At 36.3% G+C, this 25,459-nt stretch overlaps 2 protein-coding genes across 6 annotated transcripts in view; one reads left to right on the forward strand and one right to left on the reverse strand.

Annotated features, from left to right (window-relative positions):
- Positions 1-15,924, forward strand: part of IMPG1 (interphotoreceptor matrix proteoglycan 1) — a 53,120-nt gene extending 37,196 nt beyond the window's left edge. The window contains exons 13-17 of the mRNA XM_027713575.2: positions 8,427-8,998; positions 9,774-9,993; positions 12,994-13,204; positions 15,288-15,464; positions 15,564-15,924. Of these exons, the coding sequence (XP_027569376.2) occupies positions 8,427-8,998; positions 9,774-9,993; positions 12,994-13,204; positions 15,288-15,464; positions 15,564-15,924 (1,541 nt within the window). The remainder of the gene's footprint in view (positions 1-8,426; positions 8,999-9,773; positions 9,994-12,993; positions 13,205-15,287; positions 15,465-15,563) is intronic.
- Positions 15,925-18,748: 2,824 nt separating this feature from the next.
- Positions 18,749-25,459, reverse strand: part of MYO6 (myosin VI) — a 108,415-nt gene continuing 101,704 nt past the window's right edge. For all 5 annotated transcript variants that reach the window (XM_027713574.2, XM_027713573.2, XM_039379138.1 and 2 more), the window contains one exon: positions 18,749-24,196. In XM_027713574.2, the coding sequence (XP_027569375.1) occupies positions 23,997-24,196 (200 nt within the window). In that variant the 3' untranslated portion in view covers positions 18,749-23,996. The remainder of the gene's footprint in view (positions 24,197-25,459) is intronic.

Raw genomic sequence — 25,459 nt, forward strand, 5'->3', positions numbered from 1 at the left:
CTTGTTAGAAAAATCCCATGCCACCTGCACTGGACTATTATAGGCAAGTTTTAATTTGGGTGCTCTGAATCATCTCAGCTCCATCATCTGCTCCATGTCTGGATGCAGTTTTGTATCTTGTGCCTCAGAGAGGGCTTGGCCTTCCAACTTTGATTTTCTCAGCCTGAGGCATCCTGAGATGCCTCACATAGATGTCACTGATGCTAATATCAATTTATTTAAGCTGCTTGTTAGTCAGTTTGAAAGATCCCATAGTATTTAAAACTAACAAACAAAAATACATAAAAATCTTAAATGGAGGTATATTTGCAATAATGTTTATAATGAATTTAATGGGTTCATGTTTATGAAAATCTAGTATCTAAACTTCTGCCAGGAGTGTCATACACTTGCATGTTGCAATTGAAAAAAAAAAAAAGTAAGTTCTGACTTCTGGTTGAAGATAACATGCATTTTTTCCCCAAAAGGTCTCAACATTTCTTTCTCAATGTAACTTTGTACAAAGTTCTGTAGACAAAAGGACTAAACACAATCTCAAGGAAAGATATCCGGGAGTAAATTAGAAGGAGGCAGAAGTTTCCCTTTCGTTCTGTATGACATCTTCATACCAAGGAAGATTTCTAAAGGAATTTTAAAGCAAACATATAGCTAATGGTTGTATGGATCCATTTCACGGCACTGTGTAGTTATTGCTGGTTTTAGCATTCAAACTGCCTCCTCCCTGACAGCAGGTCTCTGGCTGGTATGAGCTGCTCAGATTCAGAATCCAAGTATGACGGGTGGATTTAAGAAGTTAAATCAGTGCTATGGCATCTGGCCCAAAGTCATTATCCATATCACTAAAATTGAAATGTATTCCTGCAATGCAACATAGAGTAAAACTAGCAGGATCTTCCCAGTTAAATATCTCCTTCTGTCTCTCTCTCAGAGAGTCATTTGTTCCATTTCAAAACTATGAGAAAAATCAGACCATCTACATCCAAGGCAAAATTTAGAACAAAATACTCCTCATTCTGTGACTTTCATTCCATGAATTGTTTTCACATACAAGTGACTATATAGTACAGGGGAAAAAAAGTGTATTCAGTGTTTTCATTTTTCTTGGCAAGTCCTACAGTGCTCCTCTGATGATGAGATTTTAAGAGAGTCATCAGATTTAACTTTCTAATTTCATGTTTTTCTTTTCTGTTTTAGGTCATTGGTCAACACATTACTTGAATTTATATAATGTGATTTCTGTTTTGTTTTTACCATTTTGCAAACTAATAAACTTCAATCCCACAAAACTGTCTGATGGTGTGATCATCTACAAACATTTCCTCTGTTTTTTTCTTATTACACCATTAAGAAAAATAGAGAAAATGGGCAGAAATTTGGAGAGTAATTTCAATTCTGAAAGATAAGTATTATAACTTGTCAGACTTTGTTTCCAAACATTCTAAAGTAAAATAAATCAAAAATAGTATTCCAGGTTTTCCATATGAGGTGCTTCAAAATCATTACAGTGGCATGCAGGAGTGTTTGCAAATTTAGATGGATACTTCTTTGTGTTTCCAGGTGTTTGTAAAGACTTAGGCTGTTTTCACATAGATTTCATTATTTTAAACTCATGAAAGAAATTTTTCAAATTTAATTGAGAACATTAAACAATGGGAACAAGAGCTATGGTTTTAAGTGAGATGTTTTTTATTCAACTTTGATTCTATTCCTTTGTGGAAGGATGCAAATTCAATGATGCAAATACCAATCAAGTCCCGACTTCCAAAATTAGCATGGTACCTTGCTTGTTTAAGATATGTTTAAATGATTTTACTATGGTAGTAAATAGTGCAGAACTTCAATACAAAATAGCTTATAATAAATATTATTATAAATAACAGCATTTTTAAAGTTTCCGTTGTAAATGTACTTATTAATCCCCTTACTTCGCAAGAGCATTTTAATCTCAGTCAAATAATTTTTAGCAAGGATTTTACTCAGAAAAATTACTTTTAGAGTGCTTGAGCACTAGTATGTCATTTTATCTGGCAATCTCAGAAGCAGATGAGGTAAAGGTTCTGTAAATGGTAAAAGTGACTTGTCGTGTTATGGAAATAACCTACCACTGACCTACTGTCCATACAAAGTATCTGATTATACCTGACCTGATTATACTTCTCCTGTCCGTGTAGTATTATAAAACACTGGAATGGTGTTTCAACATCCAATTTTATAATCCTTATTGCAAGTATGAATAGTGTTAACTGTATAAAGCATTTAATGTGGAAATGCTGACTTTTCTTCTGCTGTAGACAGAAGAGTGCTGAAGTAAATGGATGTTTCTGCATCTTTTTGGAGTCTTAACTTAGAGAGGTAGAACAGTCACCATAATGAGGTGCAGCACCTCTTGAGTCAGTAGAGAGATTGCAGTGGGATAATGGTTCAGACCTGAGTTTAACAGATTGACCACTCTCCAGTCTCTTTTCCACAGACACTTCCATTGCATAGTTTCAGTGCAAAAATGGACTCAAACACTGTTACTCAGAGCTTTGGGGATGCTTCAAAAACACCAGCTATTCCTGTATTGTTTAAAGTACTTTTATGTTTCTAAAATGCCTCGTCCTCTCAAACTGCTGAACATGAGAATGCCAAAAACAGTTGTTAAGGTTTAACAGTCACGTCTCTCAGCATATGAATTTGACACGGGTCTGTAAAGTAAGGTTGCCCAATTAGCTCAGTTGATTAGAGCACAGTGCTAATAATGCCAAGGTTGTGGGTTTGATCCCATTTACTTATGAGTTGGACGTGATGATCCTTGGGGGTCCCTTCCAACTCAGAATATTCTGTGAATTAATTGTATATCTATTGTATTTCCACTTGTACCCAAATGATTAGCTTGAAGTTGAAAAATTTTAAAAATTACATTAAATGTATTTATTGCATGACTTCAAATCTTTAAAGAAATAGTCTTATTCAGAAAACTGTAATTGAACTAAAGTTCTTAGTAAAACAGCAAATGGCAAGCTGAATTACTATTTTTCATCCATGCAATGGCCAATGCATCAGAAAATGGTAATCAAAGAAAAAAGGAAGTTGTAATACCACAAGAAATCGATATTTCAGAGGGCTCTTACAGGTACAGTGACCAAACATGTGAAATTGCTAAAGGCAGATGTGGTTAAGGCAGCTTCCATTTCCCAAGGAGAGATGGATCAATCAAAATATTAACACTCAGATATTCCGTAAAGGGAATTCCTTCTCTGTACTGAAAACATTGTGTGGGTTGAGTAAGACCAGTTAACTTGAATCAGTGAAAAGTTTATGGACAGTCAGACTGTTGTGAACTGCATCATTCTGCTGCTCTCAGAGAGAATTCACTGCAATGAGGGAAAAGTTGCAGAGCAGTAAAAGTAGTCAGGGCTTGGCTTTACTCTTAATGGTTTGCTCTAAATCTTTATGCATCTTCGAGGAACAAGTGAAGAGTTCTTTGCTTTTTATTTCTTCAGTGATTGCAGAAGTAAGCAATACTACTGATCCCCAAAAAAAGAAATCATAGTAAAGATCTCAAAGAGAGATGAGAGCCATGTATAACTCTCTTTGTTAAGAAACATCCCAAATCAAACACAGAGTCTGTTGCTGTGGACAAATTACTCAGCTAAGCAGGAAAGTCAGTAAAACAGGGTTGTCCAGTTGGTACCAAATAGAAAGTTGGCCTTGATGTCGGTGTGTGGAGCACAGATAAAGTAGCACCCTTGAAAGATTAATTCATAATGAACATAGACAAGATTATTAAGCTATAGTTGGTCAATGCCCTGAATTCTGAAGTGTTTTAGCTTTTCGGGTTTTGATTTTGCAAATTTTATGTTACTCTCAAGGTTTTCAGAGTGTCAGGTAGGACTGAATGGCTCTGAGAATAATGAGGGAAGATTATCATTACTAAGTAGTATTTTATTAGGACAGAAAATAGTCCTCTTGTGACATCATGTGAAAATGGCATTTATTTGCATCTTTGGTGCCAAGAATATTGATAATGAAGCAGAGGTGAGAGGTATGAACATTTTCAGAATAAACTGAAGGTTTCTCCTGGAAGTTACACAGAGTACTACATAGTAGTGGAGCTAGAGATGCAGCTCTTAGACTGTTCTGTAAAAAGTTAGACTACTCAAAAAGTTTCAGTGAGGGCACTAAGGAAAAAGGGTTAAGAGAGTCAAGATTTTTTTAGGACTGAAGGTGGAGAAGAGATGGGGTTCGCTCCCAGTGAACTGAGGTTCACTGGAGTCAGTGGAGAAGAAGTTCTGTTGGTTTCACTGGACACTGAACCTGGCTTCTGAAGAATTCCTATAGACAGTCAGAATGACAGCCGTAGATCATTCTGGATCTTCTGGCTTGCATTTACAATTAAAAAGAAACATAATCGGTAATTATGTACTGCAAGACACTTGTTGTGACCCATTAGGTTAATGATCCTCTTCTCCTAATTCTCCTAATCCTCATCTTACTTGTGCCCTAGTTAAAAACTAAAAGCCTTAAACATAAATTCAGCACTTTGTATACAATAGTCCTGTACCCAGGGATCTGGTGGCATTTCAGGCATCAACAAAATATGTAAATTTGAATGCAGCTATTTGCTGTTTATCCATCTGGTATTGATATCAGCAGAGCTGCACATAAGGTGATCCTTACTCCACATTATGGACCAATCTCTTAACTGCACACTCTTTCCTTCATTAGTTATTTTCGTCAGCCAGCAAGTATACAAATAGATACATATACATTGTAATACTGTAATTTTCATATAGAGAGCATATACACAATACCCGTCAGTGGACTTGGAAAATTTGTCTACTGCCAATAGGAAATGTCAGTGCTTATTAAGCTCATGAATGAAAAGAAATGCCAGGACCTCTTAATGCACAGGCTTCTGGGCCCGCTTATTAATGCAAACCCTCTAGAAAAACGTCTCATGACAATATGACCTTTCCCAAACAATAACTCCTTATTCATGGTCAATTAGAAGTGTTTTCCTCATTTTAAAAAAAATGAGGACCAACTAATTAGATACCTAAAATAAAGTTGTTGAAATGGCCATTGGTTTTTTTCTGATAACTCAAAACTATGTATTTTATTCCCTCAGCAGGGAATAAATGTCTGCATGCTGCGCTCCTTTTACAAAGATTTAATATAGCATGGGCTCAGGAAATGGCCTCTTAATTTAGTGTTTACATATCTTTGCCAACAGCAGTTTAATTTTAGATATAAAACACTCAGTACAATACTGTCGTGCCTTGTCCATGTAATACAAAAAATTATCTAGAGAGTTCAGTGAACATCTTTGTGGGAGGATAAGTGGTGGCTGAGAGTTAGAGTTGTGGTTTTTATTGCCTGACATCAGTTTTTAATTCCATGACATTGTTTAACCTTCAATATGGTTACTCTGGGGGTATACTTGAATTGAGCAACTTATTTTGTGCCCTCTATGTGTTCCCTACACCTAAATGATAGTGTTGTAGACCAAATTTTATGTTGAAATTAAATATGCTGAGATTGTCTAAATCTATAGTTTATACTTCCAGAGGTGTCATTAAATAATTGTCTTCTGCTGTAAAAATCTCATCTACAAGGCAAACTGGTGAGGTTTTACAAATATTTGCTTTTTGATGAACAATGTAAGTGTATTTTATGTTCAATTGCAGAATTATATATATATATGTATATATCTATATATAGATCTAGTCCAACCCTTTACAATAAGCAGGGACATCTTCAACTGGATCAGGTTGCTCAGAGCCCTGTCCAACCTGACCTTCAGTGTTTCCAGGAATGCAGCATCCACCACTTCTCTGGGCAATGTGTTCCAGTGTTTCACCACCTTCATCATAAAAAAAAGTCTTCCTTATATATAGTCTGAAAACCAATATATATGATGTTATATTTAAAAGCAACATTTGAAATGCAAAGGGTTTTTTTTTGGTTTTTTTTTTTTAAGTGACCAGCAGGTCAAGGGAGGTGATTCTCCCCTGAATTCTGCCCTTGTGACACCCTCCCTGGAGTTCTGCATTCAGCCCCAATATAAGAAGGATGTGGACCTGCTGGAACGGGTCCAGAGGAGGGCCGTGAGGATGCTCAGAGGGCAGGAGCACCTCTCTTATGAAGACAGGCTGAGAGAGTTAGGGTTATTCAGCCTAGAGAAGAGAAGGCTCCAGGGAGATCATACAACAGCCTTCCCATACATAAAGAGGGCCTACAAGAAAGTTGGAGAGGGATCTTTTACAAGGGCATGTAGTGATAAGACAAGGGAGAATGTCTTAAACTGAAGGGGTTTAGATTTAGATTAAATATTAGAAGAAATCCTTTACTGTGAGGGTGGTGAGGCACAAGAGCATGTTGCCCAGAGAAGTTTTAGATGCTCCATCTCTTGGATGGTGTTCTGAGCAAGTTGGTGTAGTGGAAGTTGTCCCATCAAAACTAGGTCATCTTTATGATCCCTTCCAACTCAAACCAACCTATGATTCTATGAAATGTCTAGGTCTTCTTTGTTTCGCCCGTAGTTTTTAACTTCTTAGGATTGAATTTTATCAAAATCTCATGTAGACAGATGAAAAGCTTAGTAAAACCAGTTGCAAGTCATTTTACTGCTGATTTCAACATATTGCTTGCGTAGGCAAGTCGCAGCAGTAACGTGACACCAGTTAGACAAAGTACATCCAACAGAACAAGTCAGTTGTCCCTTGGTTTGGGACTGGTGCTGTGCTACAGTAAGTGCTCAGCAGCCTTTTAGGTGAGCCCGTTTATTTTCCCATCACAAGGGGCTAACACGACCTCTGTGGCCAGTCACCATCTGTCTCTCTCAGCTGGAGACACAGTGACTGATAAGAATTGGCAGCTTATGAAAACAGGTGATACACGCGCAGAGATCATCTTGGTATGCCCTCAAGGCCTTTTAAGTTACTTTGCTTGTAATAAGAGGATGCCAGAAGACCTAGTTTATGTATAGACCATATGTATATATATATACAAACAGCTGTGTGCCAAATATGCAACATATATATGGTTATCCTGCTTCAAACATGCTGCAATTTTAAAGCAATTTCAGTACTTCTTTCTCCCACAGTTATCTTTCTAAAATATAATTTCCCTAACAAATGCCATCACGATCATGTCCTCAAGTGTATGCCTTCATGCTCAGAGAAGGTTGGTCTGTGGAGCTGCAGGCTCATCCCATCAGTAGATCATCCTGCATTAATGCCTCATGCACTAATGCTAGGAAAGCTGTTCTGAGGTCTCTTAACTGATAAGTGACTCTCACTCCTTATCGGCGTAACAAGTAATAGCAAGAGCTTTGTAAACAGAGAACATCACTAGGCTTTGCTTTTCTAATCTGTCTGTATCTGTGATCACACAAGAAGCATGAGGATATCACAAGAGAAAAGCATCTCAAGTCCTTAATGAAATATCAGGGAATTAATTTAGAAGTAAGGAAACAGGGGTACAAAGAACATCCATGGGCAATTCCTTTGCCATGGCCATGACAGTTGCCACCTTCTTCAGTCAAGGATATTCCCAATGCAAAAGTTTTCTCTCCTTTCATATTTTTATTGGCAACTGGCAGGAAATTAGCATGCAGGGAATGGAAGAGTTCATCAAATGGAGAAAAACTTCTTTCCTAACAGCTGATAAGTGGTTTTGCCTGCAAGGGGCTGCTAAAACTTCCATGTGGAGAGTGGCATGTCCCTGGAAAAGGACAAAGTCATCACCTTGGGTAGATATATGTTGCTTGGAGGCCATCATTTTCAGTGAAGTTATGTGTCCAGGCAACCCAAATTCAGAATCACATTTATGACACTTTAGATTTGGATTTCAGCTACAGCTATCACATATCCTAGATCCATGCCAAGCCCCAAAGGGGACCTCCTAAAATTTCTGCTTCAGGTGCAGCAGATGATTTCTTAAGTTTTTAATTGTTTTCAGTGGTGCTGTTGGGTAAAGCAATGCACCTTGCATCTGAAGGGGATGTACTATTTTTTTTAACCACAATTTATGATTACTGGCAAATAATAGCTTTAACTTCTAGCAGAGGGGAATAGAATGACTCCAGCATACAAGTGATCTGAGCAGACAGTGCAAAGCTGCAATCTACTCTTTCAGACAATATAAACTGACAGTGTGATTATGTGCCTTCAGAACAAGAATGTGCTTTAGAGGCTCAGGAAATACTTACCAATAAACACAGAACCCCAGAAATCTCATCACTGAAACATGTGCATGAGGTCTTTTATTCCAGTAACTGCTTCCTGGGTGATGGAACATTTTCATGTTTAGATAGTATTAAAGCTTGTTTTTAAAAATTTTTCTGTGGAAATACTATATACAGGGGTTTTTTCCATGCTCAATGTTTTTTATGCTTGCTTTTCAACATGGCTGTTTGTTTTTACCCTGTTTTTCTGCAGCAGTTAAGATCATGGAAGAACCAGAATCATCAGGCGATGATGTTTTTGTTACAGCCAGCACTTATGAAACGTTGCCTTTCTTTATCGGTTCAAGTGATCTCTCTACCATGCAGCCTGAAGGTGTTATTACAGATGTGCTTTCATCAGACCAAATAGCACCACTGCCTGCAGCAACCAGCCCATCCTACAGCGCCTCTGAGATCATCGAACAGTCCCTCGAATTACCAGATTCCTCAGCGCCTACCCCTGAGAGCGCTCCTCCCGATGGCACTGGGATGGGAGTGCAGGATATCGCTGCCGAGTTGGATCACATCGGTGGGCTGAGCACAGCAGCTCTGGATGAAGGGGAGCACGGCAGCGGTTATATCCCAGTGCTGACAACTAAGCCTGCAGAAACCACCCCAGCTCCTACGCTGAAGTATGTAACTACCAGCTCCATGACAACTGCAGGCAAAGGCAAAGAGCTAGTGGTTTTCTTCAGCCTGAGGGTAACCAACATGCACTTTTCTGATGACCTCTTCAATAGGAGTTCGACAGAATACAAAGCACTAGAACAACAGTTCATGCAATTGGTGGGTGAAAATCAACTTGAACAATATATGTGCAGTTGGGTACAGTTGAGAGGAATACATCAAATTGCACAGTATTTTTACAATTTCAGACCCTACTACAGTCAGTCTGATAAGCTGCATTTTTAAAGGATCCATAAACCTCACACAGTATGGAGACAGAATTTATGAAAACAGTGATGAAAGTTTTTACTTGTTCAAGAGACTTCAGACATATGCCTGGCATGTAATTTATTTGGCTTTTTCTTACATTCACTTCAACAGTATAGCAGTGCTGATTACATCTAAGGCTTGTGTCTGCTTGCTGGATTTTAAAATAGGCCTTTAAAAATATATCATAGCTTAGCAGGGGGACTGTGATTAGATATGGATTTTCTCTATGGGTACAACAGGGCAGCAGGTCAGCTCAGTAACATGCCTATTATGCTATGCCCCAACCTGCCTGGATTCAATGTTTGAAAATAATTAAAGTTGGCTTTTGAGTGAGGTAATTTTTTTCTCTTCCAGATGAATAAACTCCCCAGCTGCTATGCATTTCATTACAGGGGAAATTGCTGCCCATCTATCTCAATCTATTATTGAGAAAGATGCAGAAGTCCAGAAGAAGATAGTGCTAAATGGAAAAGTTAATTTGTTCATGGAGTTTAACAATTGTATTTAATTCAGTGAAATGAGTGTGTGATGTTTGTACTTCATAATGAAAAGTGACTATAAGAAAAATTAACAGCAGGAAGAGACTGACAGGAAGTTAAAATAAAGGCAAATTTCTGTTTTGCAGCTCCTTCCATACCTTCAGTCCAACCTTACAGGTTTCAAGCACTTGGAAATACTTAACTTCAGGAATGGAAGTGTGATTGTGAACAGCAAAATGAAATTTGCCAGGACAGTGCCATACAATATCACAGAAGCAGTACACTGTGTTTTGGAAGACTTCTGTGATGCTGCAGCCCAACACCTCAATTTGGAGATTGACAGCTATTCCTTGGATATTGAGCCAGGTAAGATTGTGTTACTAATGTATGTGCAAAGTCAGAACCAAGCAAATAATCTTTTTCAGATTGTTACAGCTCCAGAAGTGTGGCTGTTTCGGAAATAACCATATTAACAATAGCCTCCCAGTGATCTGGAATAATAAGAAAAAACAAGATGTTGCAAATTATCTGCAGGCATATTTTCATATTATAATGAAAAGCTGGGTGGAGCTGTTGGTCTGTGCATGTTCACCAACTGGTTTTCAGAGCCAAATAGAGGCTCTCTAGAAGAAGGGTTGGGTGAAGACAGGTATAAGAAATGCTCGTGTGCATTTTACAGGCATAGCATGCAAATCTTGCACCTGAGTATGTAAACATAATTTCTGATGATTATTGCAAAACTGTAACCAAACCATAGTTTAGAGCATCGTTAAATCTTTTTTAAAGGGCTACAGAGTTCACGACAGGAGGAGATAATTTCTAGAAATAATTGGATTCTACAGATACTAACTACTCAGAGCATGACTACATGTAGCACTCCATAGATTGTAATTCCAGAATCCCTCTTGATTTAATAGCTTTCAAATAAGTCTGTAGTAGAAAGTCAGTAACCACACATCTGGACACTATTGTTATGTCAGAAGCTTAATGTTTTCTAAAACTATATTGTTCTATAAAAATTGAAGCCTGAATCTATCTTCAGGTTCTGGTAACTATTTCAGGACTGAATTTAATTTCATTGTCATGGAGAAAAATTATATCAATATCTGAGTATGCACATGCCTTTAGCCATTTTGGTTAAGCTGTCTTTTTATGTACAGAACTCTGACAATTCCAAAACAAAAGTCCATTTACGATTCATGCAGGCAGTTTCTAACCAGTTTTCATTTTACATATCTCCTTGTGGCCACTAAAAGCATAGCTAGTTTGTGGTAAAGAAAGTTAACGAAATCACAGTATTCAAACCTTCAGATAATGTCATGATAAACTGATGTTTTGATGAAGAAATTATTAACTAATGATAAAAAGTTAACTTTGGGCTACCACACGTTCCCTGCTTTAGTAGTAAGTTTTCATTAAATAAAAATTAAAATGAGAAAGTTGCTAAAATGCAAACACATAAAAATTTAAAAATCTTTCATCTTCATCCATATTGGCTGCTTTACTGATGTGGTATTTCAAAATAAACAGTATTATAATGAGACAGCTGTTCTTTCTAGGCTCATGAGCAGTAGTAAAATGTCAAAATAGAAGAATTTGTGTTTAGAAAGCCAGTATATTCCCATACAGGTATTTCAAAGCCCTCTGTTTTTATTTCAGAAAACAAACAAATAAACAACACCCCCCCCCAACCTGTTTAGTAAACTGAGGTAATGTAAGCAAATTCCTATTTATTTTGAAAGTGAGAGCCATCTAGTGGTAACAACGTTCTATCAAATTGAAACGCTGAAGGGAACTGGCAGTCTAAAATATAGATAAAGAGTCAGGAGCTGCAAAAGGATAACTACATTGGTCATAAATAATACCATAAAGAAAGACTTTTAAAAATACCTGCATGTATTATTTCTGTAATCTAAACAAAGTGAAAACAGAAAGCGTAATACAGCATGACAGGTATGTATTAAGGAAAATGAAATGTCATGACAAAAAAAATAACCCTCTAACCCAGCAAGGTGCTCATGCCAAGCTCTGCTTGTTCTTAAGAGTTTACATGTACACACACTCACAGTCCAGGAGCAAAGTATATATCAAATGGACATGAGCATTGTATATAGCAAGGGGAAATTGCGCATGCTAGAACTCACTAGTCTAAAATGCAAAACAGGAACTAGCCATAGAATTACAGAGAGGTCAAAAGTGAACAGCTCTGATGGATTCACTTCTACCACTGAAGCATATTCCAGTGTGTGTCTGAGATTTCCGGTACTGCTACAAAAAAATCAATGCTCATTTTTCATTAAAATTATTATTACTGAGCATCTAGTATAGAGCACGAAGTGGCTGCAGAAGAAAATTCTCAGCCCAGTTAGTACCTACAAGTAGTAGCTGCAATATCCAGTACAAATCTTTTTAAAATACGTAAGTATTAAGGGTCACATAGCCCAGCTCATACCTGTATATCTGCTCTCACTTCCTTCTCTGTATTCTCCTTGCCCAGTTTTCTACATCTTTTTTTTCCCTTTCTGGATTCACATATCTTACTAAAACTCTTTGCTGGCAAGTACAAATTTGTATCATCTGGTCTGCTTCTCAGATGTAGCCCTCATCTTCACATCTTCATCATCCCATCAGTACAAGCTGGGCTGAGCACTGGGTTAAAATTACTCCTTTTGGGTCTTTTTTTTTTTTTTTTTTTTTTTGCATTTTTAGTAAGCAGCAGAGAATAGAAAGGAAAAATAGACTTGTGTTACAGCTGGAGTTAGGACTTTCAGCTGTCTCTGATTTAGGCCTTCCCGTGAACATCAGCAGGCTCATTTTCACTTAAAGAGGCATCTCTTACTAATATTTAAAAAATAAAACAAACAAAAAAAGAGCAAGGCCTGCAAGCACATATTTTCTTTAAACCGTGACAATATTTCTGGGTTGCAGATCATAGTACTTTGTAATATTCAATAACGTAATTCCCTCCCTCTATCTTGTCCTAAATTATGTGTTGAGGATCATTACAGCTGAAACTATTTCTCACACATAAGCAAGGCTATAGCACAGCAGCCATGAGTATAAAACTAGCACTTACAGTAAAAACAGAATAAAAATATCCAAATGTGAAAATCCTTGTCAGTGACATAAATATGACAGCTTAACAGTGAAGGGGTAAATAAATGCAGAAGTTGATATAAATTTGCATGCTTGTTGTGTCATCTACAGGAAGAAGGATGTGTGTCCTTCTATGCTAGACTCCATCCTCCTATTAACATGCCCAAGTGTCAAGGCCAGTAAATGGGAATTGTTTTCTTTAGCTGCCACAAAGCCTGCCAAGTCACTTTGTGGCAATGCTTCAATTAATAATTTACCCATCCTTTACAGCTGATCAGGCAGACCCATGCAAATTCATGGCATGTGACAAGTTTTCCGAATGCATAATGAACGAGTGGACAAAGGAAGCTGACTGCCTTTGTAAACCTGGTTATGCCAGCCAAGACGGATTGCCCTGCCGGAGCCTGTGCGAGCTGGAACCGCATCTTTGTGTCAATGGTGGGAAATGTGAGTTAGTTCCAGGAAGAGGAGCTGTCTGCAGGTAAAGAGATGGTGAATTCTCTTAACATCCTCCTGATAATGTCTATCACATGATCAAGTTCAACAGCATAAACTAGGCTAATAAGCCAAAATCTCAACATTCAGATACCTAAAGTTACACTGCAATACCTTTCTAAATAGCCTCACCACAGCTAAATCCATTTCAGCCTGTTAGGACGCACAGAACACCATGACCTAGTTACTTTTTAGAAAAGTTACTTTTTAGAAATTTATTGGAAATTCAGCATCATTGGCAGAGATGACACACACAAAGCCATGCATTTCCAAATATATATGGGAAAAATGCAGTAGCACATTCATGGTTTGGATACTGATTATATAGTAGTATTTTAAGAAATTACATTTTCCTAAGATGTATTAAAATCTATATTCATATAAACACATCAATGAGGACTACTCTGATTCCAGACCACCCAATAAAGCACATTAGGGCTGAGGCTGCTATCAGGGCTTTCTGGGAAAGACTTGAAGATTAGCAGGTCCTCCTAACTGCAAATATATTCCCTAAGAATTTTCACACAAAATTATCTTAAGTCAATATTGAAAACTACACAGTACTTGAACATATTAATTCTGTTTTAAAGGATCAAGTTTCTTCTCACTTTAAGACTAGACAATCCAGAGCATTATGTGAAACTGTATATTCAGCGCACACACAGTAGCTGACCAGCCACATGTATCAGTATAAAACAAGTTAAAATTCTTGCATTTGTTTATTCTCTCTTAATATTGACTTGACTAGGCTAATGATAGGTCTTCTAGCTTAATGTCTATCTTAGGATTAATGTAAAAAAAATAAGACCACTGAGCAAATTATTCATACGATAATTTCACTGTAACAACAATACTGCCATAATCCATTTCCTTCAGTGGCCATCACAGAAAGATTAATAGAAGATTATATTGAATTCACCACAGTTACTGCCAAATTCCTGACTTGCAGAGTCACGCTAGGGTAGCTGAAGTATTTTGTACTAGGAATCAGCCTGTGAGCTACAAAGGTCCTCTTCAAACTTTACTGAGGTAGCAAGGGGTACAGCCTACTCCTCCAAGACTGATGCACTAAGGAAAATAAAACTTTTTCCTTTTAGAAAAGCCCTGACTTGATGTACAGTAATAACCAAACTATCATGTGGAATTACAAAAGGATTAAAAATAATGAGCAAAAATTTTAGTGAATTATAGCAAGTTACAAACTTACCCCCAGTCTCATCCTGACAGCTTGTGCAAACTTGTACAGTGAGAGAGAGAAAATTATGGCCGACTATTTGCCCTTGTTTTGTGGGTGAATTCACACAGCACCATCTTAGTTTTTGCACTAACTGGAAACCCTGTGTTCTCACATAAAGTGTGGCAGTCTTCCCTTGCTTTAAAGGGAGCTATTTATAGAATCATAGATTCATTAAGGTTGGAAAAAAACCCCAAGATCATAAAGTCCAACCTTTGACTGAACACCAGTGTGTCAACTAAACCATAGCAGTGAGTGCCACGCCCAGATGTTTCTTGAACACTTCTGGGGATGGTGACTTAACCACTTCCTTGCATAGTTCATGCCAATGCTTGACAACCCTTTCAGTGAAGACATTTTACCTGATGTCCAACCTGAACTTCCCCTGATTCAGCTTGAGGCCATTTCCTCTTGTTCTATCATGAGGAGTAGTGTCCCATCTATTTGTAGTAGAATTTTTATGTCAGGCCTTGCTACTCAGAGTGAAATCACCAGTACGCAGAATATAGGCTTCAAAGATATGTTCAGACATTACCTTAAAATACATCTGAACTTCTCAGGTTCTAAAACTCAAATATTATTTCAATTTCACCTGTGGGGTTAGAAACTTGTCAGAGATGTTTAAAACGCATGATTTCCCTAAAATTTGTAGGTTGACAAAGAATATACCAGTGTCTATTTAACACTCTCATGAATGTAAGAATATTATCTTTCCCTTATTATCAATCACATTATTTTCATGCAGATACATAGCAACTAATTGTAGTGGAAATAATGTGCTCATAATTAATTGCAGATTTTGTTTTCATTTTTTGTCTTCCTCTCCTTATTTTAGATGCCCTGTACGTAGACACCAGCTTTACCAAGGACAGCGCTGTGCCAAATTTGCTCCAGAACCCACACAACCCTTCATTTTTAAACCTCTCGTTCTTGGCTTACTAAGCCTTGCTTTTCTTTTCATCATTTTAATTATTAAGTTAAGAAGAAAATGCAAAAGAAACTCTAATTTGCAGTAAGCTGCTCACAATCTTTTTCTTCAAATTTCAAAATATTCCTTTTGTTTCTTTTGCAATTTAAAATCTTACCTAAACAAAAATGTTCTGCATTGTAGAAGGCCTACTCTCAGCAGCTGCAATTCAGAAAATGCTGTAAGGATTAATCCTGCTTTTGAACACGATGAACCCATATCTAGTTTTTGTCACACGGCTTGCAGTGTAAGTGCTTGTCTCAGTTCCTCAGAGATCACTGACCATGAAGCATTACACGAACTTGAAAACACAATTCAGCCTGGAGGTAAAATGCATGAAAATCCTTCTCTTACCCCTCAGCAAACAGCCCCACTTGAAATAACAGGTCCATCTTCAAGTATTAACTCCACAACTAAACCAAACTTGAACCTATTCTCTCGCTTGGCAACTTCAGAACTGAAAATACTAACGCATTCATTGCTTCCCACATTTACTGCTGTGTAGGTTTCATAACAGGACTACAGAACTGCTTTTCTTACAGCTCTCTTGCATGGCTCTGGTGGTCCATCCTATCTGAGTGCTTTTTGTGATTTAGTGAAATAATTAGTGGTTTGACATTTTGGTTTTTTCTTACTCTTGTAGGTCACCAGGCCAGTTTACAAAGCCAAGACTGACAAGTTAGTCCCTGAAATTCTTCGTTTCCAGCATCAGCCAGACAAAACCAAGGTTTGTGGAACTTTAAAAATTTTTTGTTTCCCATTTGTCAATATTACCAGGAAGCCTCTTTGTAGTAATTTTGTACAAAGAAAAACTCACATTTTTTGGATGCTTGATCTGACAACAATTTCTTCTTAAGTGTTTTTATGCAACAAAGTTATATTCTGTATAACCATGTGCTAATGTGGCAGTCACTGGAACACACGAAGGAAGAAGGAATATCTAAAATGACAAAGTAACACAAAATGCAAACCAAATGGGAGGAGCAATATAAAAATGTTAAAAATTAAAGATTATATAAAAATAACTTGAGCTAGGTTAAGCTACATAGATTTTGAACGAGTAGGAATTCTAATTTGAGCAGCATATTGCTCATACCTCAAATATTATTTCAAGTTCAAACTTCTTGTATCTTTGTGGGGGGAAAAAGTTGACAAAAATGAGAAAAGCTGAGTGAAAAATTTCTCTAAAATTGTCAGATTGTTTCTTACTTCTGATGTATCTGAGTATGCCCTCTCGAGAGGTAGAAAAAAAGCCTTCACTTTGCTGTTTTCATTTTTCTGAATCCCAGTCCAGTTAGGAACCAAAAGGTTTTGCTATAGTTGTTAGTACCCATTGTTATTGTGGGGAATATCAGTACAGGACTGCCCTGGCATTACCTGAATACTATGGGAGACAGGATACCACCTACATGAATCTTTGGCTCGTTACATGTTTATTGGTATGTAAATAAAGGAGCAAGTAATGATGCCATATAGGAAGATTATTTTCACTGATCTTCATCATACCCAGGTCTGGTCTCTTCAAGTACTCCAGGTCACAGTTATAGACTGAGGTGAAAATGGGGGGACTGGAATGCAGAGATGGAAATGGACAAAGCAGCGGGGAGCAGCACTTTGGAAAAGCTCAAGAATGAATTGGTTTCACTGCTTATATAAAACACAAGCACTGAAGTTTGCAATTTTACACCCATCTTAAAATGTGCCTGTGGGTAATTCAGACAACTAAATTTTCATACTACCTAAACTACTTAAAATTACTGCATAGAAAAGCACTAAATATTTTATTAAAGTAATAAAAGGGCACATCTGTGAAAGAAAATCAGACCTTGTCATCAAGACTATTTGAACTGTAAGAAGTATACAGACAAAGCTCTTCTCAAGATCTAGTTAAATAAATTAATTTAGTGGGAAGTTGGGAAGTCAGGCAACAAGAAAATTGAAATAGGTTCAAAAAATTAGGTGGCTTTTTTTCACTGTTACTTACATTCACAATGACTGTTTACATCACCCTTATGGTCAACACATTTTTAATAATTTAAAAAAGGCAATGGAGGGAAAAAAATTATGAAGAACAGCTTTCATGAGCTGAAACTAAGAGGACCACTTTGATATCACAATCTAAAAAGCTCCTTTCAGATTAGAATTTTTAAAACAGAAGATGGCACTTTTGAATATGAATTTTCTGGAGGACACAGATATCTAGGACTCATAGGCCAAACTGAGGATTCCAATAATTAAATTCTGTTTTGCTATACACAGTGAAAGCAGTGACAGCTTTTTAGGACATATTATCTACAATAAGTACAGCTCTGTATTTATGAAGGCATATTTGAAAATAGGCATAAAGTTCCAGCAGAAGCTAAAATAACCTTCAGTTCCTTTCTAAACATAAAAAATGTCTCCAGTTTATTTACAGAATCACTACATGGAAAATTATTGCAAAGCTTAGTTGTCAGAGGGGGGTTTGGCTGGGTAGGTTTTAGCCCAATTAGTAAATAGTCAAAAAACTAACAATCTTTAACACTTCCAGGGATGGGGCATCCACAAGTTCTCTGGACAATCTTTTCCAGTGCCTTGCCACCCTCACAGGAAATAATTTATTTACACCTAATCTAAACCCACTCTCTTTCAGTTTGAAGCCATTCCTCCTTTGTCCTGTCACTACATACCCTTGTAAAAAGTTCTCTGTCTTACCTGTAGGCCCCCTTCAGGTAATGGGAGGCCACTAGAAGGTCTCCCTGGACCCTTCTCTTCTCCAGGCTCAATTGCCCTTACAATGAACTAGACATTATCTCAACAGGTGTTAGTGTGACCTTCCCTATTAGCACTAGATACATAGTGTACATTTTCAAGTTAAACAATGTTTTTCAAACGTCTTACAAGACTTTCTCTTACAGGTATTCAAAAAAGAAGATCTGCATTATTTAAGGGTGGACTTCAGGATGATTATACACGTGAAAAAAATTCAAGGATTCCTAAAGATATAATGTTTTGGCTCTAAAATCAGGACACATTAAAAAAATTGTTTTACTGAAGAAAAGCAACATGACCAAGTTGAGCAGCTATTATACAGTGTCTAAAATTTACCTGGTAGGAAGTCATAATTGTTAAGATGCATGCATTAAGCATCCAGTGCTTACAGGTCTTAACGGTTTTATTTAAGAGCCGAGTGCTAGAAACAGATTTTGCTGAAACATGACATTTTTCAACATTTGTCAATGGAACTTCACCATATTTCCATACCCTTTTATTAACCTTCCTTACACACACTAATGTAAGTGGTGAACAGAAATACGAACTGTCATTGACCAAAGGACACATTAAAAGCATCCGGGAACTTCTTTATTCTCTCCCTACAATGCTCACATTGCAAATCACACACAAGTTGGAATTAATTTTTTTAAGGGTTTCTATGAACATTGTTTATACATATGTACATATACACTTAACTGCTTAATTTCTGGTGACAGTGAAACTATCAGATTATCCTAAGACTTCAAACTTTTTGCTGAGGCACAATACCTGGAGTTTCATCTTTTCAGAACAAGGTATTTACATTCACAAGCACCCTCCTGGTAAAAAGTAGATTAGAATTGCACATGATTGTGTACACTTTAAACTCAGTATGCACACAAATAATTTTGAGAAGTTACTGTCAGTTTTTGTAGAAGAAATCTAAGCAGACATCGGGTAGCCTTTAAGTATTTTGTAGGCTTATTAATTTATGCACTACAAATCCACAATCTTGATTCAAGTATGAGCATTATTTTACCTTGAGCATCTGTTTCTTGAGTATATCTATAATATTTATATCCTGCACCAGTGTTGTACAATATTCAGGCACTGTTTCCTGCTTGGTGCACACCAGAAGTCGTACTTACAGCTCAAACTGAGCTTTGACAAAGTTCATGACTATTCTGGATGACAGGTCCTCATTCAGATGTGAAACTTTTGTGTATTTGGGACAGCAGCTGATTTCAGCAACAATTCTTCTCTCTTCGTACCGCGCAGTTACCACAGCAAAGACTGAACTTTAGTTTACCTTATTATGTACACTCAGAAGAACTGTTTACGAATTCCAAACAACTAACTGCACGGATTTGCCTGCAAAACCACCGAAACTGGTGATAGTGTACGAATGAAGGCAAAGCACCAAGAATACAAGGTTGAGTTTCTACAGCTGAAATAGTATTTTTACTTACTTTATTTAAGTAGAAAAAAAAATAAAGAAGAAACCTAAGATGTGGTTTTACCCAGTAACACTTCAGAATAAAACTACTTTAAAAATATTTCTTGCAGGGCACTGGAAGTCATCCCTGCCAACAAATGTTAGCTTTTCATTATTGCTCATGTAAGCTAAGAATACATTAAGAATGCTGATAGCATTCCATCTTTTTTCCATTACAAATGTATTTTTGTATGTGTTTAGTGTATTTCAAGTCATACTAGTTATCACTAGCCAGATTAAAAAGTAAGTAGTTTTAAAATGTGTCTTTTAATAATGATTATTCATGATTGTATTTATCACTCTCAACTATTAATTACCAAATATATTTGCTGGACGTAAGCCTTTTGTATTTCAATAAAACATAATAAAACTATTTACTTGAAAATTTCACTGGGAATTGAACTGGTACTTAATCTCAAACTAAAACATATCACATTACCTTAAAACGGATGTAAAATTACAGCTGGAGATAAAAGCCATAAGGAAAGTGAAACAAAATTACATTTCCTAGATAACAAAGCCCAAATTACTTGAATCTTTTTATGTTAAAAAACTACCACTCTGATCTGGTCCATAAGACAAGAAAGTTTTCTAAGACTCTTTTTAAGGGGAAAACAAACAAGCAAAACCCACAAAACTTCTCCATCTCAGACATAAAGTTTCCCCTGCAGCATACAAACTCAAAGCAGTAGAATTGTTTTCACTAGTCACTGACTGTCATGAAAAATGAAACATATGCAAAGAATACACAGCATAGCAAATTATAGATACATGGAAAGTGATAGCAATAAATGTTAAAAAAATAGTAATAAAAGTAAAGATATTTGTTTTAATAAATACTGAGAAATTAAGGATGAAACTTAAAAGTAAAAAAATCAGAATTTTTTAATATCAGAATGTCATTTTGGAGAAACACCTTAGAAAGTAAAGACAAAACCTTCACTAAAGTAAAACTTTGAAAAGTAAGCATCAAAAACATCTGACAGAAAAGCAGCAGGGAGTTCCAGCACAGAAATCCTTTTACCCTTCTCATAACTTAATTTACCCTTATTTATTATGCTTTAAATCTTCAAAGACAAAATGGTAAGAAGATACAAGTGAGATTTCAACATGGAATGTGTTTATTTTTTATTTTTAATTTTCAGTACAGTATTAGGAGGTCATTTAAAAACTTTAAATAAAGATTTTTGAGAAAAACCCAAAGGATTAAACTAAGTTAAGAAAAACAATCTTCTCAGTGGATGAAAGATAAGTATTTAACGACGTTATGATCTTCAAAGTAGCATTCTTAAGAAAATGGATATTTCAGGGATACCTAGTCAGGAATGTAGCCTAGTGTGGTGATTCTCTTCCTCTCCTTTGTTTTGTGGACTGCTTCAGGCAGATCTCAACTATAGCAAACAGGTTCACTGATAGGCAGGAAGAATTTATTTTTTTAAAAAAATCAAACACAGAGAGAACCAGCCAATGTGCTTTAAAAAACAAACTAAATTTTTCTCTATAACCACAGATCAGAAGGGCATTAGGTCATACTACAGTCGAACTCCCTCTCTCCCTTTTTTTTTATTTCCTCTCCAAATCAACCAATTGTATATTTATCTGACACAGTAAATGGGATCACAGAAATAATTTGTAAGCAAATGAACATTGCTTGACATGTAAGAAAAAATAAAATAGTCTGAAACTAACTGAAAATTAATTTTGTTGCACAGAAAGATCAGTAAAACTAAGAGCAGATGCTGCTTTTGGTGCAGAGAAAGAAAAATAATAATAACAATAATAAAAAAAAAGCAGCCTGCTACTGTGCAAACTAGGATTTCTGGAATGTATCTTCAGCTTGCCTCAGTCATACTTCTGGAGTACTGCAGAGAGGTGGGAATATCTCATTTGAGAACGCCCAACCACCAGACCCTCTTCCACTAATTTTAAAGTCCATTTTATTTTCCCAATAGCTATATTTTTTAGTCATTTAGTTAACAAAAATTCCCACACACCCCATTCTGAAGAACAAATTTTCTTTCTGATGCCAGTCAAGGTAATCCTAGCATAATCAAAGGTACAGATTGGAAAAATTCAGTTAATTTTATTCATTTTAAGTTCCCCACAGGTATGTTTACACACATATTTACTGAAATATTTAAGCTTATATATGTGTATAAACAGACACACACTTAAGTAATGAGGTTCCTTGCTTACTATGTTCAGTCTCATAAGATCCATGGTTTTATATATATACACACACACACACATATATATATACACACATACACTGGGACTGAACATGTTAAGTCAAGCAGCTAAATCCTGACAGTAATAAACACAGGTCAGTTCAATGATTTTCCTTCTGGGATCACGTGAGCGAGCACAGCTTCCTGCAGTGTTAAATTTCCAGAGACTGGAAGTTGTGAAACTTCGGTTCCAATGCAGTAACACATTAAACCAGTAACCTAAATTTCCTAAGCTGCACCTTTAAATTCATGCAACAGTGTACAGGTTTGCACACAACTTGCTAGCCAGCAGTCTGATGCACCTCTGCTTTCATCTTCCAGACAAATTATAGTTTTAGTGAAGAGTTTGGGTAAAATTAAAACATTTCCTCGTTTGCAAGAGGCTGAGTGGGTATGTAGCAGAAGCTGAGATTCCCTGATGCAGTGGGTCTGTACAGAGTTAACTACTACTGAATATCTCCACAAGTATTATAGTAAGGAGTGTATTTATAACAACAAGCAGACTGTGGCATACAACCACAGTCTAAGGTCAGCATCAGGAGCTCTCTCTGTGCTACAGAACTGTACCTCTTGAAAATTATTAAGTATATTTATGCATTAGAAAATTAACATTTCCAAGAGGTTTCAAACTGAGTAAAGACTGAGGAAATCTTCTTATAGTGTAAACAAAATTTGTCACTTAAAAGAGCAAGACTTCATTTTTGAATCAGGTTAAATAAGTAATTGGACATCAAACTACTTATATTTTGAATTCCTATTAGAGAGATAATAAATAGTCAAGTTTAATTTGTTGAAATAATGGCCAGCATAGTAAAACAATGTTCACGTAAGTGAAAGAGATGCATCTTAAAACTGTATGAAATTAACAATTCCCACCCAAAAAAACTCCCAAAACAAACTGCTTAATAAGGGAACTGTTACAAGCTATGAAACTTGACAGAAGAGATTATGACAAAGCTCAGAGTAGTGTCCAAATTGCTATGGTATTTCAGTATACTAAAATTTGTAGCTATTTAATTAGCACATAGTATTAAGATGATATCAGCATTATGTCATTAGACCAATGTTTTACACGCTCTAACGAAAGGTAGAGACCTTGTATATCTTGTTACAATTAAAATAAACACAATGTCTGAGGCTCAGGCCTCAATATTCAGTTAAGTTATACTGACATAAAAAAGCTGAACGTATTTCCCTTATCCTATCCTTAATCTTATATACCTCCAGATACAAGGCTTGGACAATTTTGCATAATATTTTGAAATTACACTACCTGGCTAAACAAACTGTCCAAGAGTTCCTAATGGAAATGCGGTCAGAAAAATAAGTCTAAACCAAATTTCTACTGAAACAGAAAAAAGAGAAAGAAAGTAAGAAGTGGTATAAGCCCTAATGAGCAGTACATTCTTTGAGGACCTCCAATATTACACTATATTGATACATATGAATGCTCTTCTGAGAATGTACAGAAAACCATTTCTCTTAAACCAAGACAGAGAATGGATTAAATAGGAATTTATGGGTCTCAAGTTTAGGAGAATTTCCCATCAGGTTCTGAAAAAAAAAAACAACTAAATACAGACACTAACCAGTTTGCAAATCAGGACATAAAATGTCTCAGATTATATAAAAGTATACTCCAACTTCTCCGTAACAGAAGTCAAAGCTAAGGCCTCACAATTCCAGTTATTAGAAATAGCATATCCTCTTTACTAGACCACTTGAAGCCAACTATTCAGTGTTTTGAAGCAGGAATTTTATAAAAAGGTGGTTGCAATGCAGTTCTTTGTAATATGTACCCGAGTAAAGACAGATTGCTTAGAAGTGTTAAGAGTTCTAACAGAAACTGTTAAAGAAAATAAAACATATAAACAAAATGCAACAAACTACACTGACTGAAGTTTCTTCAAGGTCCTCATACCTAGTAAAGTTCACTACAGAAATTAAACATCATAAAGTACAAATTAACAAACCATGTGATTAATAAAACCTGTTCACTTTATATTAAACATCTCTAATATGATTATAGAATGTTTACGTCCTCTGTTGCCCAGAGGAACTCTTCCCTTTGTATCACAGGCAAGGGTTCTCATCTCGAACACTACTGTGCAAAATGCCAATTTATTTCAACAGGTTCTGCAGCATCGCCGTAGCGTACGTAGGACGAGCTTGTCTGCTTGCAATTGCATTTTGAAGATATTGGATACCTCCACAGCGCTCCCAAATTTCTTCAAACTGTCTCGGCAAAATTTCAGCACCTCGCTTTCGGGTTAACCCAGTCTCTTCAAGATTAAGCTCACACATATCCATATCATCCTTACCTGAAATGGTAAAGGGAAAAATAAAACATCATTCAAAAGTCCCATAAAACAGATTAGATCTTTGTTAATTAGAGTCCATCTCTGAAGCTCTGGTTTGTTAAAAGGTTTCAGAGCTTATGGGGAAATAAGTTGTCAGATAAATATTTTTTGGTTTGGTTTTTTTGTTACACAGAGCACCACAAAGGTATCACAATAAACTAGTATCACATGTTGCAATTGACAAAGTTGTGCTTAAAAAGTGAGCAAAAAAGAACAAAGGAAAGAAGTGAAAAGATCAGCATCTTGATATATTCTCCTGAAATCCATTACAGGCTGACAACTGCATTTGTTTTATATATACTTTCAGTTTTAGGCCATTTCACAGCAAACTGCTGTTACTATTTGTTTAAATGTAGCAAAGCAACTAAGAACTCCAGACTTTTGACCAACTAATCTGTCAGCCTCCCATGCAAAACAAACAGCATTTACCAAATGGGACTAACGTAGGGAATCCAACAAAATGATGGGTGCAGTTCAAACACTAAATTATAATCTTATTTTTAATAAGTGATCCATTGAATGTGGTACTCAGGACAGCAGTGCTACTTTTAGCTATGGGCTTTGACACTGAATAGTAACAGTTGGTGTAAGAAATTCTATTAAAAATAATTTGCAGGAAACAAACTTCTGTTGGTAGTAAGGTATAACTGAAGAGAAACAAATTGGTTATAGACTTTTCCTTGGTCTCTAAGTTAAATACAAAAACACAGAACCATAAACAGCATTTCTCCAGTGTTTCTCCCCCCCCATTTCATTATCCTCCAGAAAAGCTGGATATATTTCACCACCAGACAAATCTCTACTGTCCATTGCAATATTTAGTTTTTATTTTAGACATTTAAGATTAAAAAGCTATTCTCCCACATTAGGTAGCATAAATAGGGTAAAAGCATCAGCTTGCTATTAGCTTCATATTATGGAAATACAATATAACATATGCACAAGTTGTTGTGATACAAACTGGTTGTAATTTTTCAAAGCTAACTAAAAACCAATACAACGATGAGTAGAACCTTCCCAGATAAATTGTGATGTTTTATCTTCATGCTGTCTCCAGTTCAGAATAATCAGAGGGCACTTAATAAAAACATTTACATCGGAACTCCCACTCTATCTCTGACTTCCCAAATCGAAGCATGTGTACAAGTAGAACATGTGGCCAAATGGTATTCTGAAAAGTTTGGCCATTAAGAACAGTCCCAAATCCTCAAATTCTGCCCAGAT

The sequence above is a fragment of the Pipra filicauda genome, unplaced genomic scaffold (assembly GCF_003945595.2).
Source record: "Pipra filicauda isolate LSUMZ 115617 unplaced genomic scaffold, ASM394559v2 scaffold157_size4220110_pilon, whole genome shotgun sequence".
NCBI lineage: Eukaryota > Metazoa > Chordata > Aves > Passeriformes > Pipridae > Pipra > Pipra filicauda.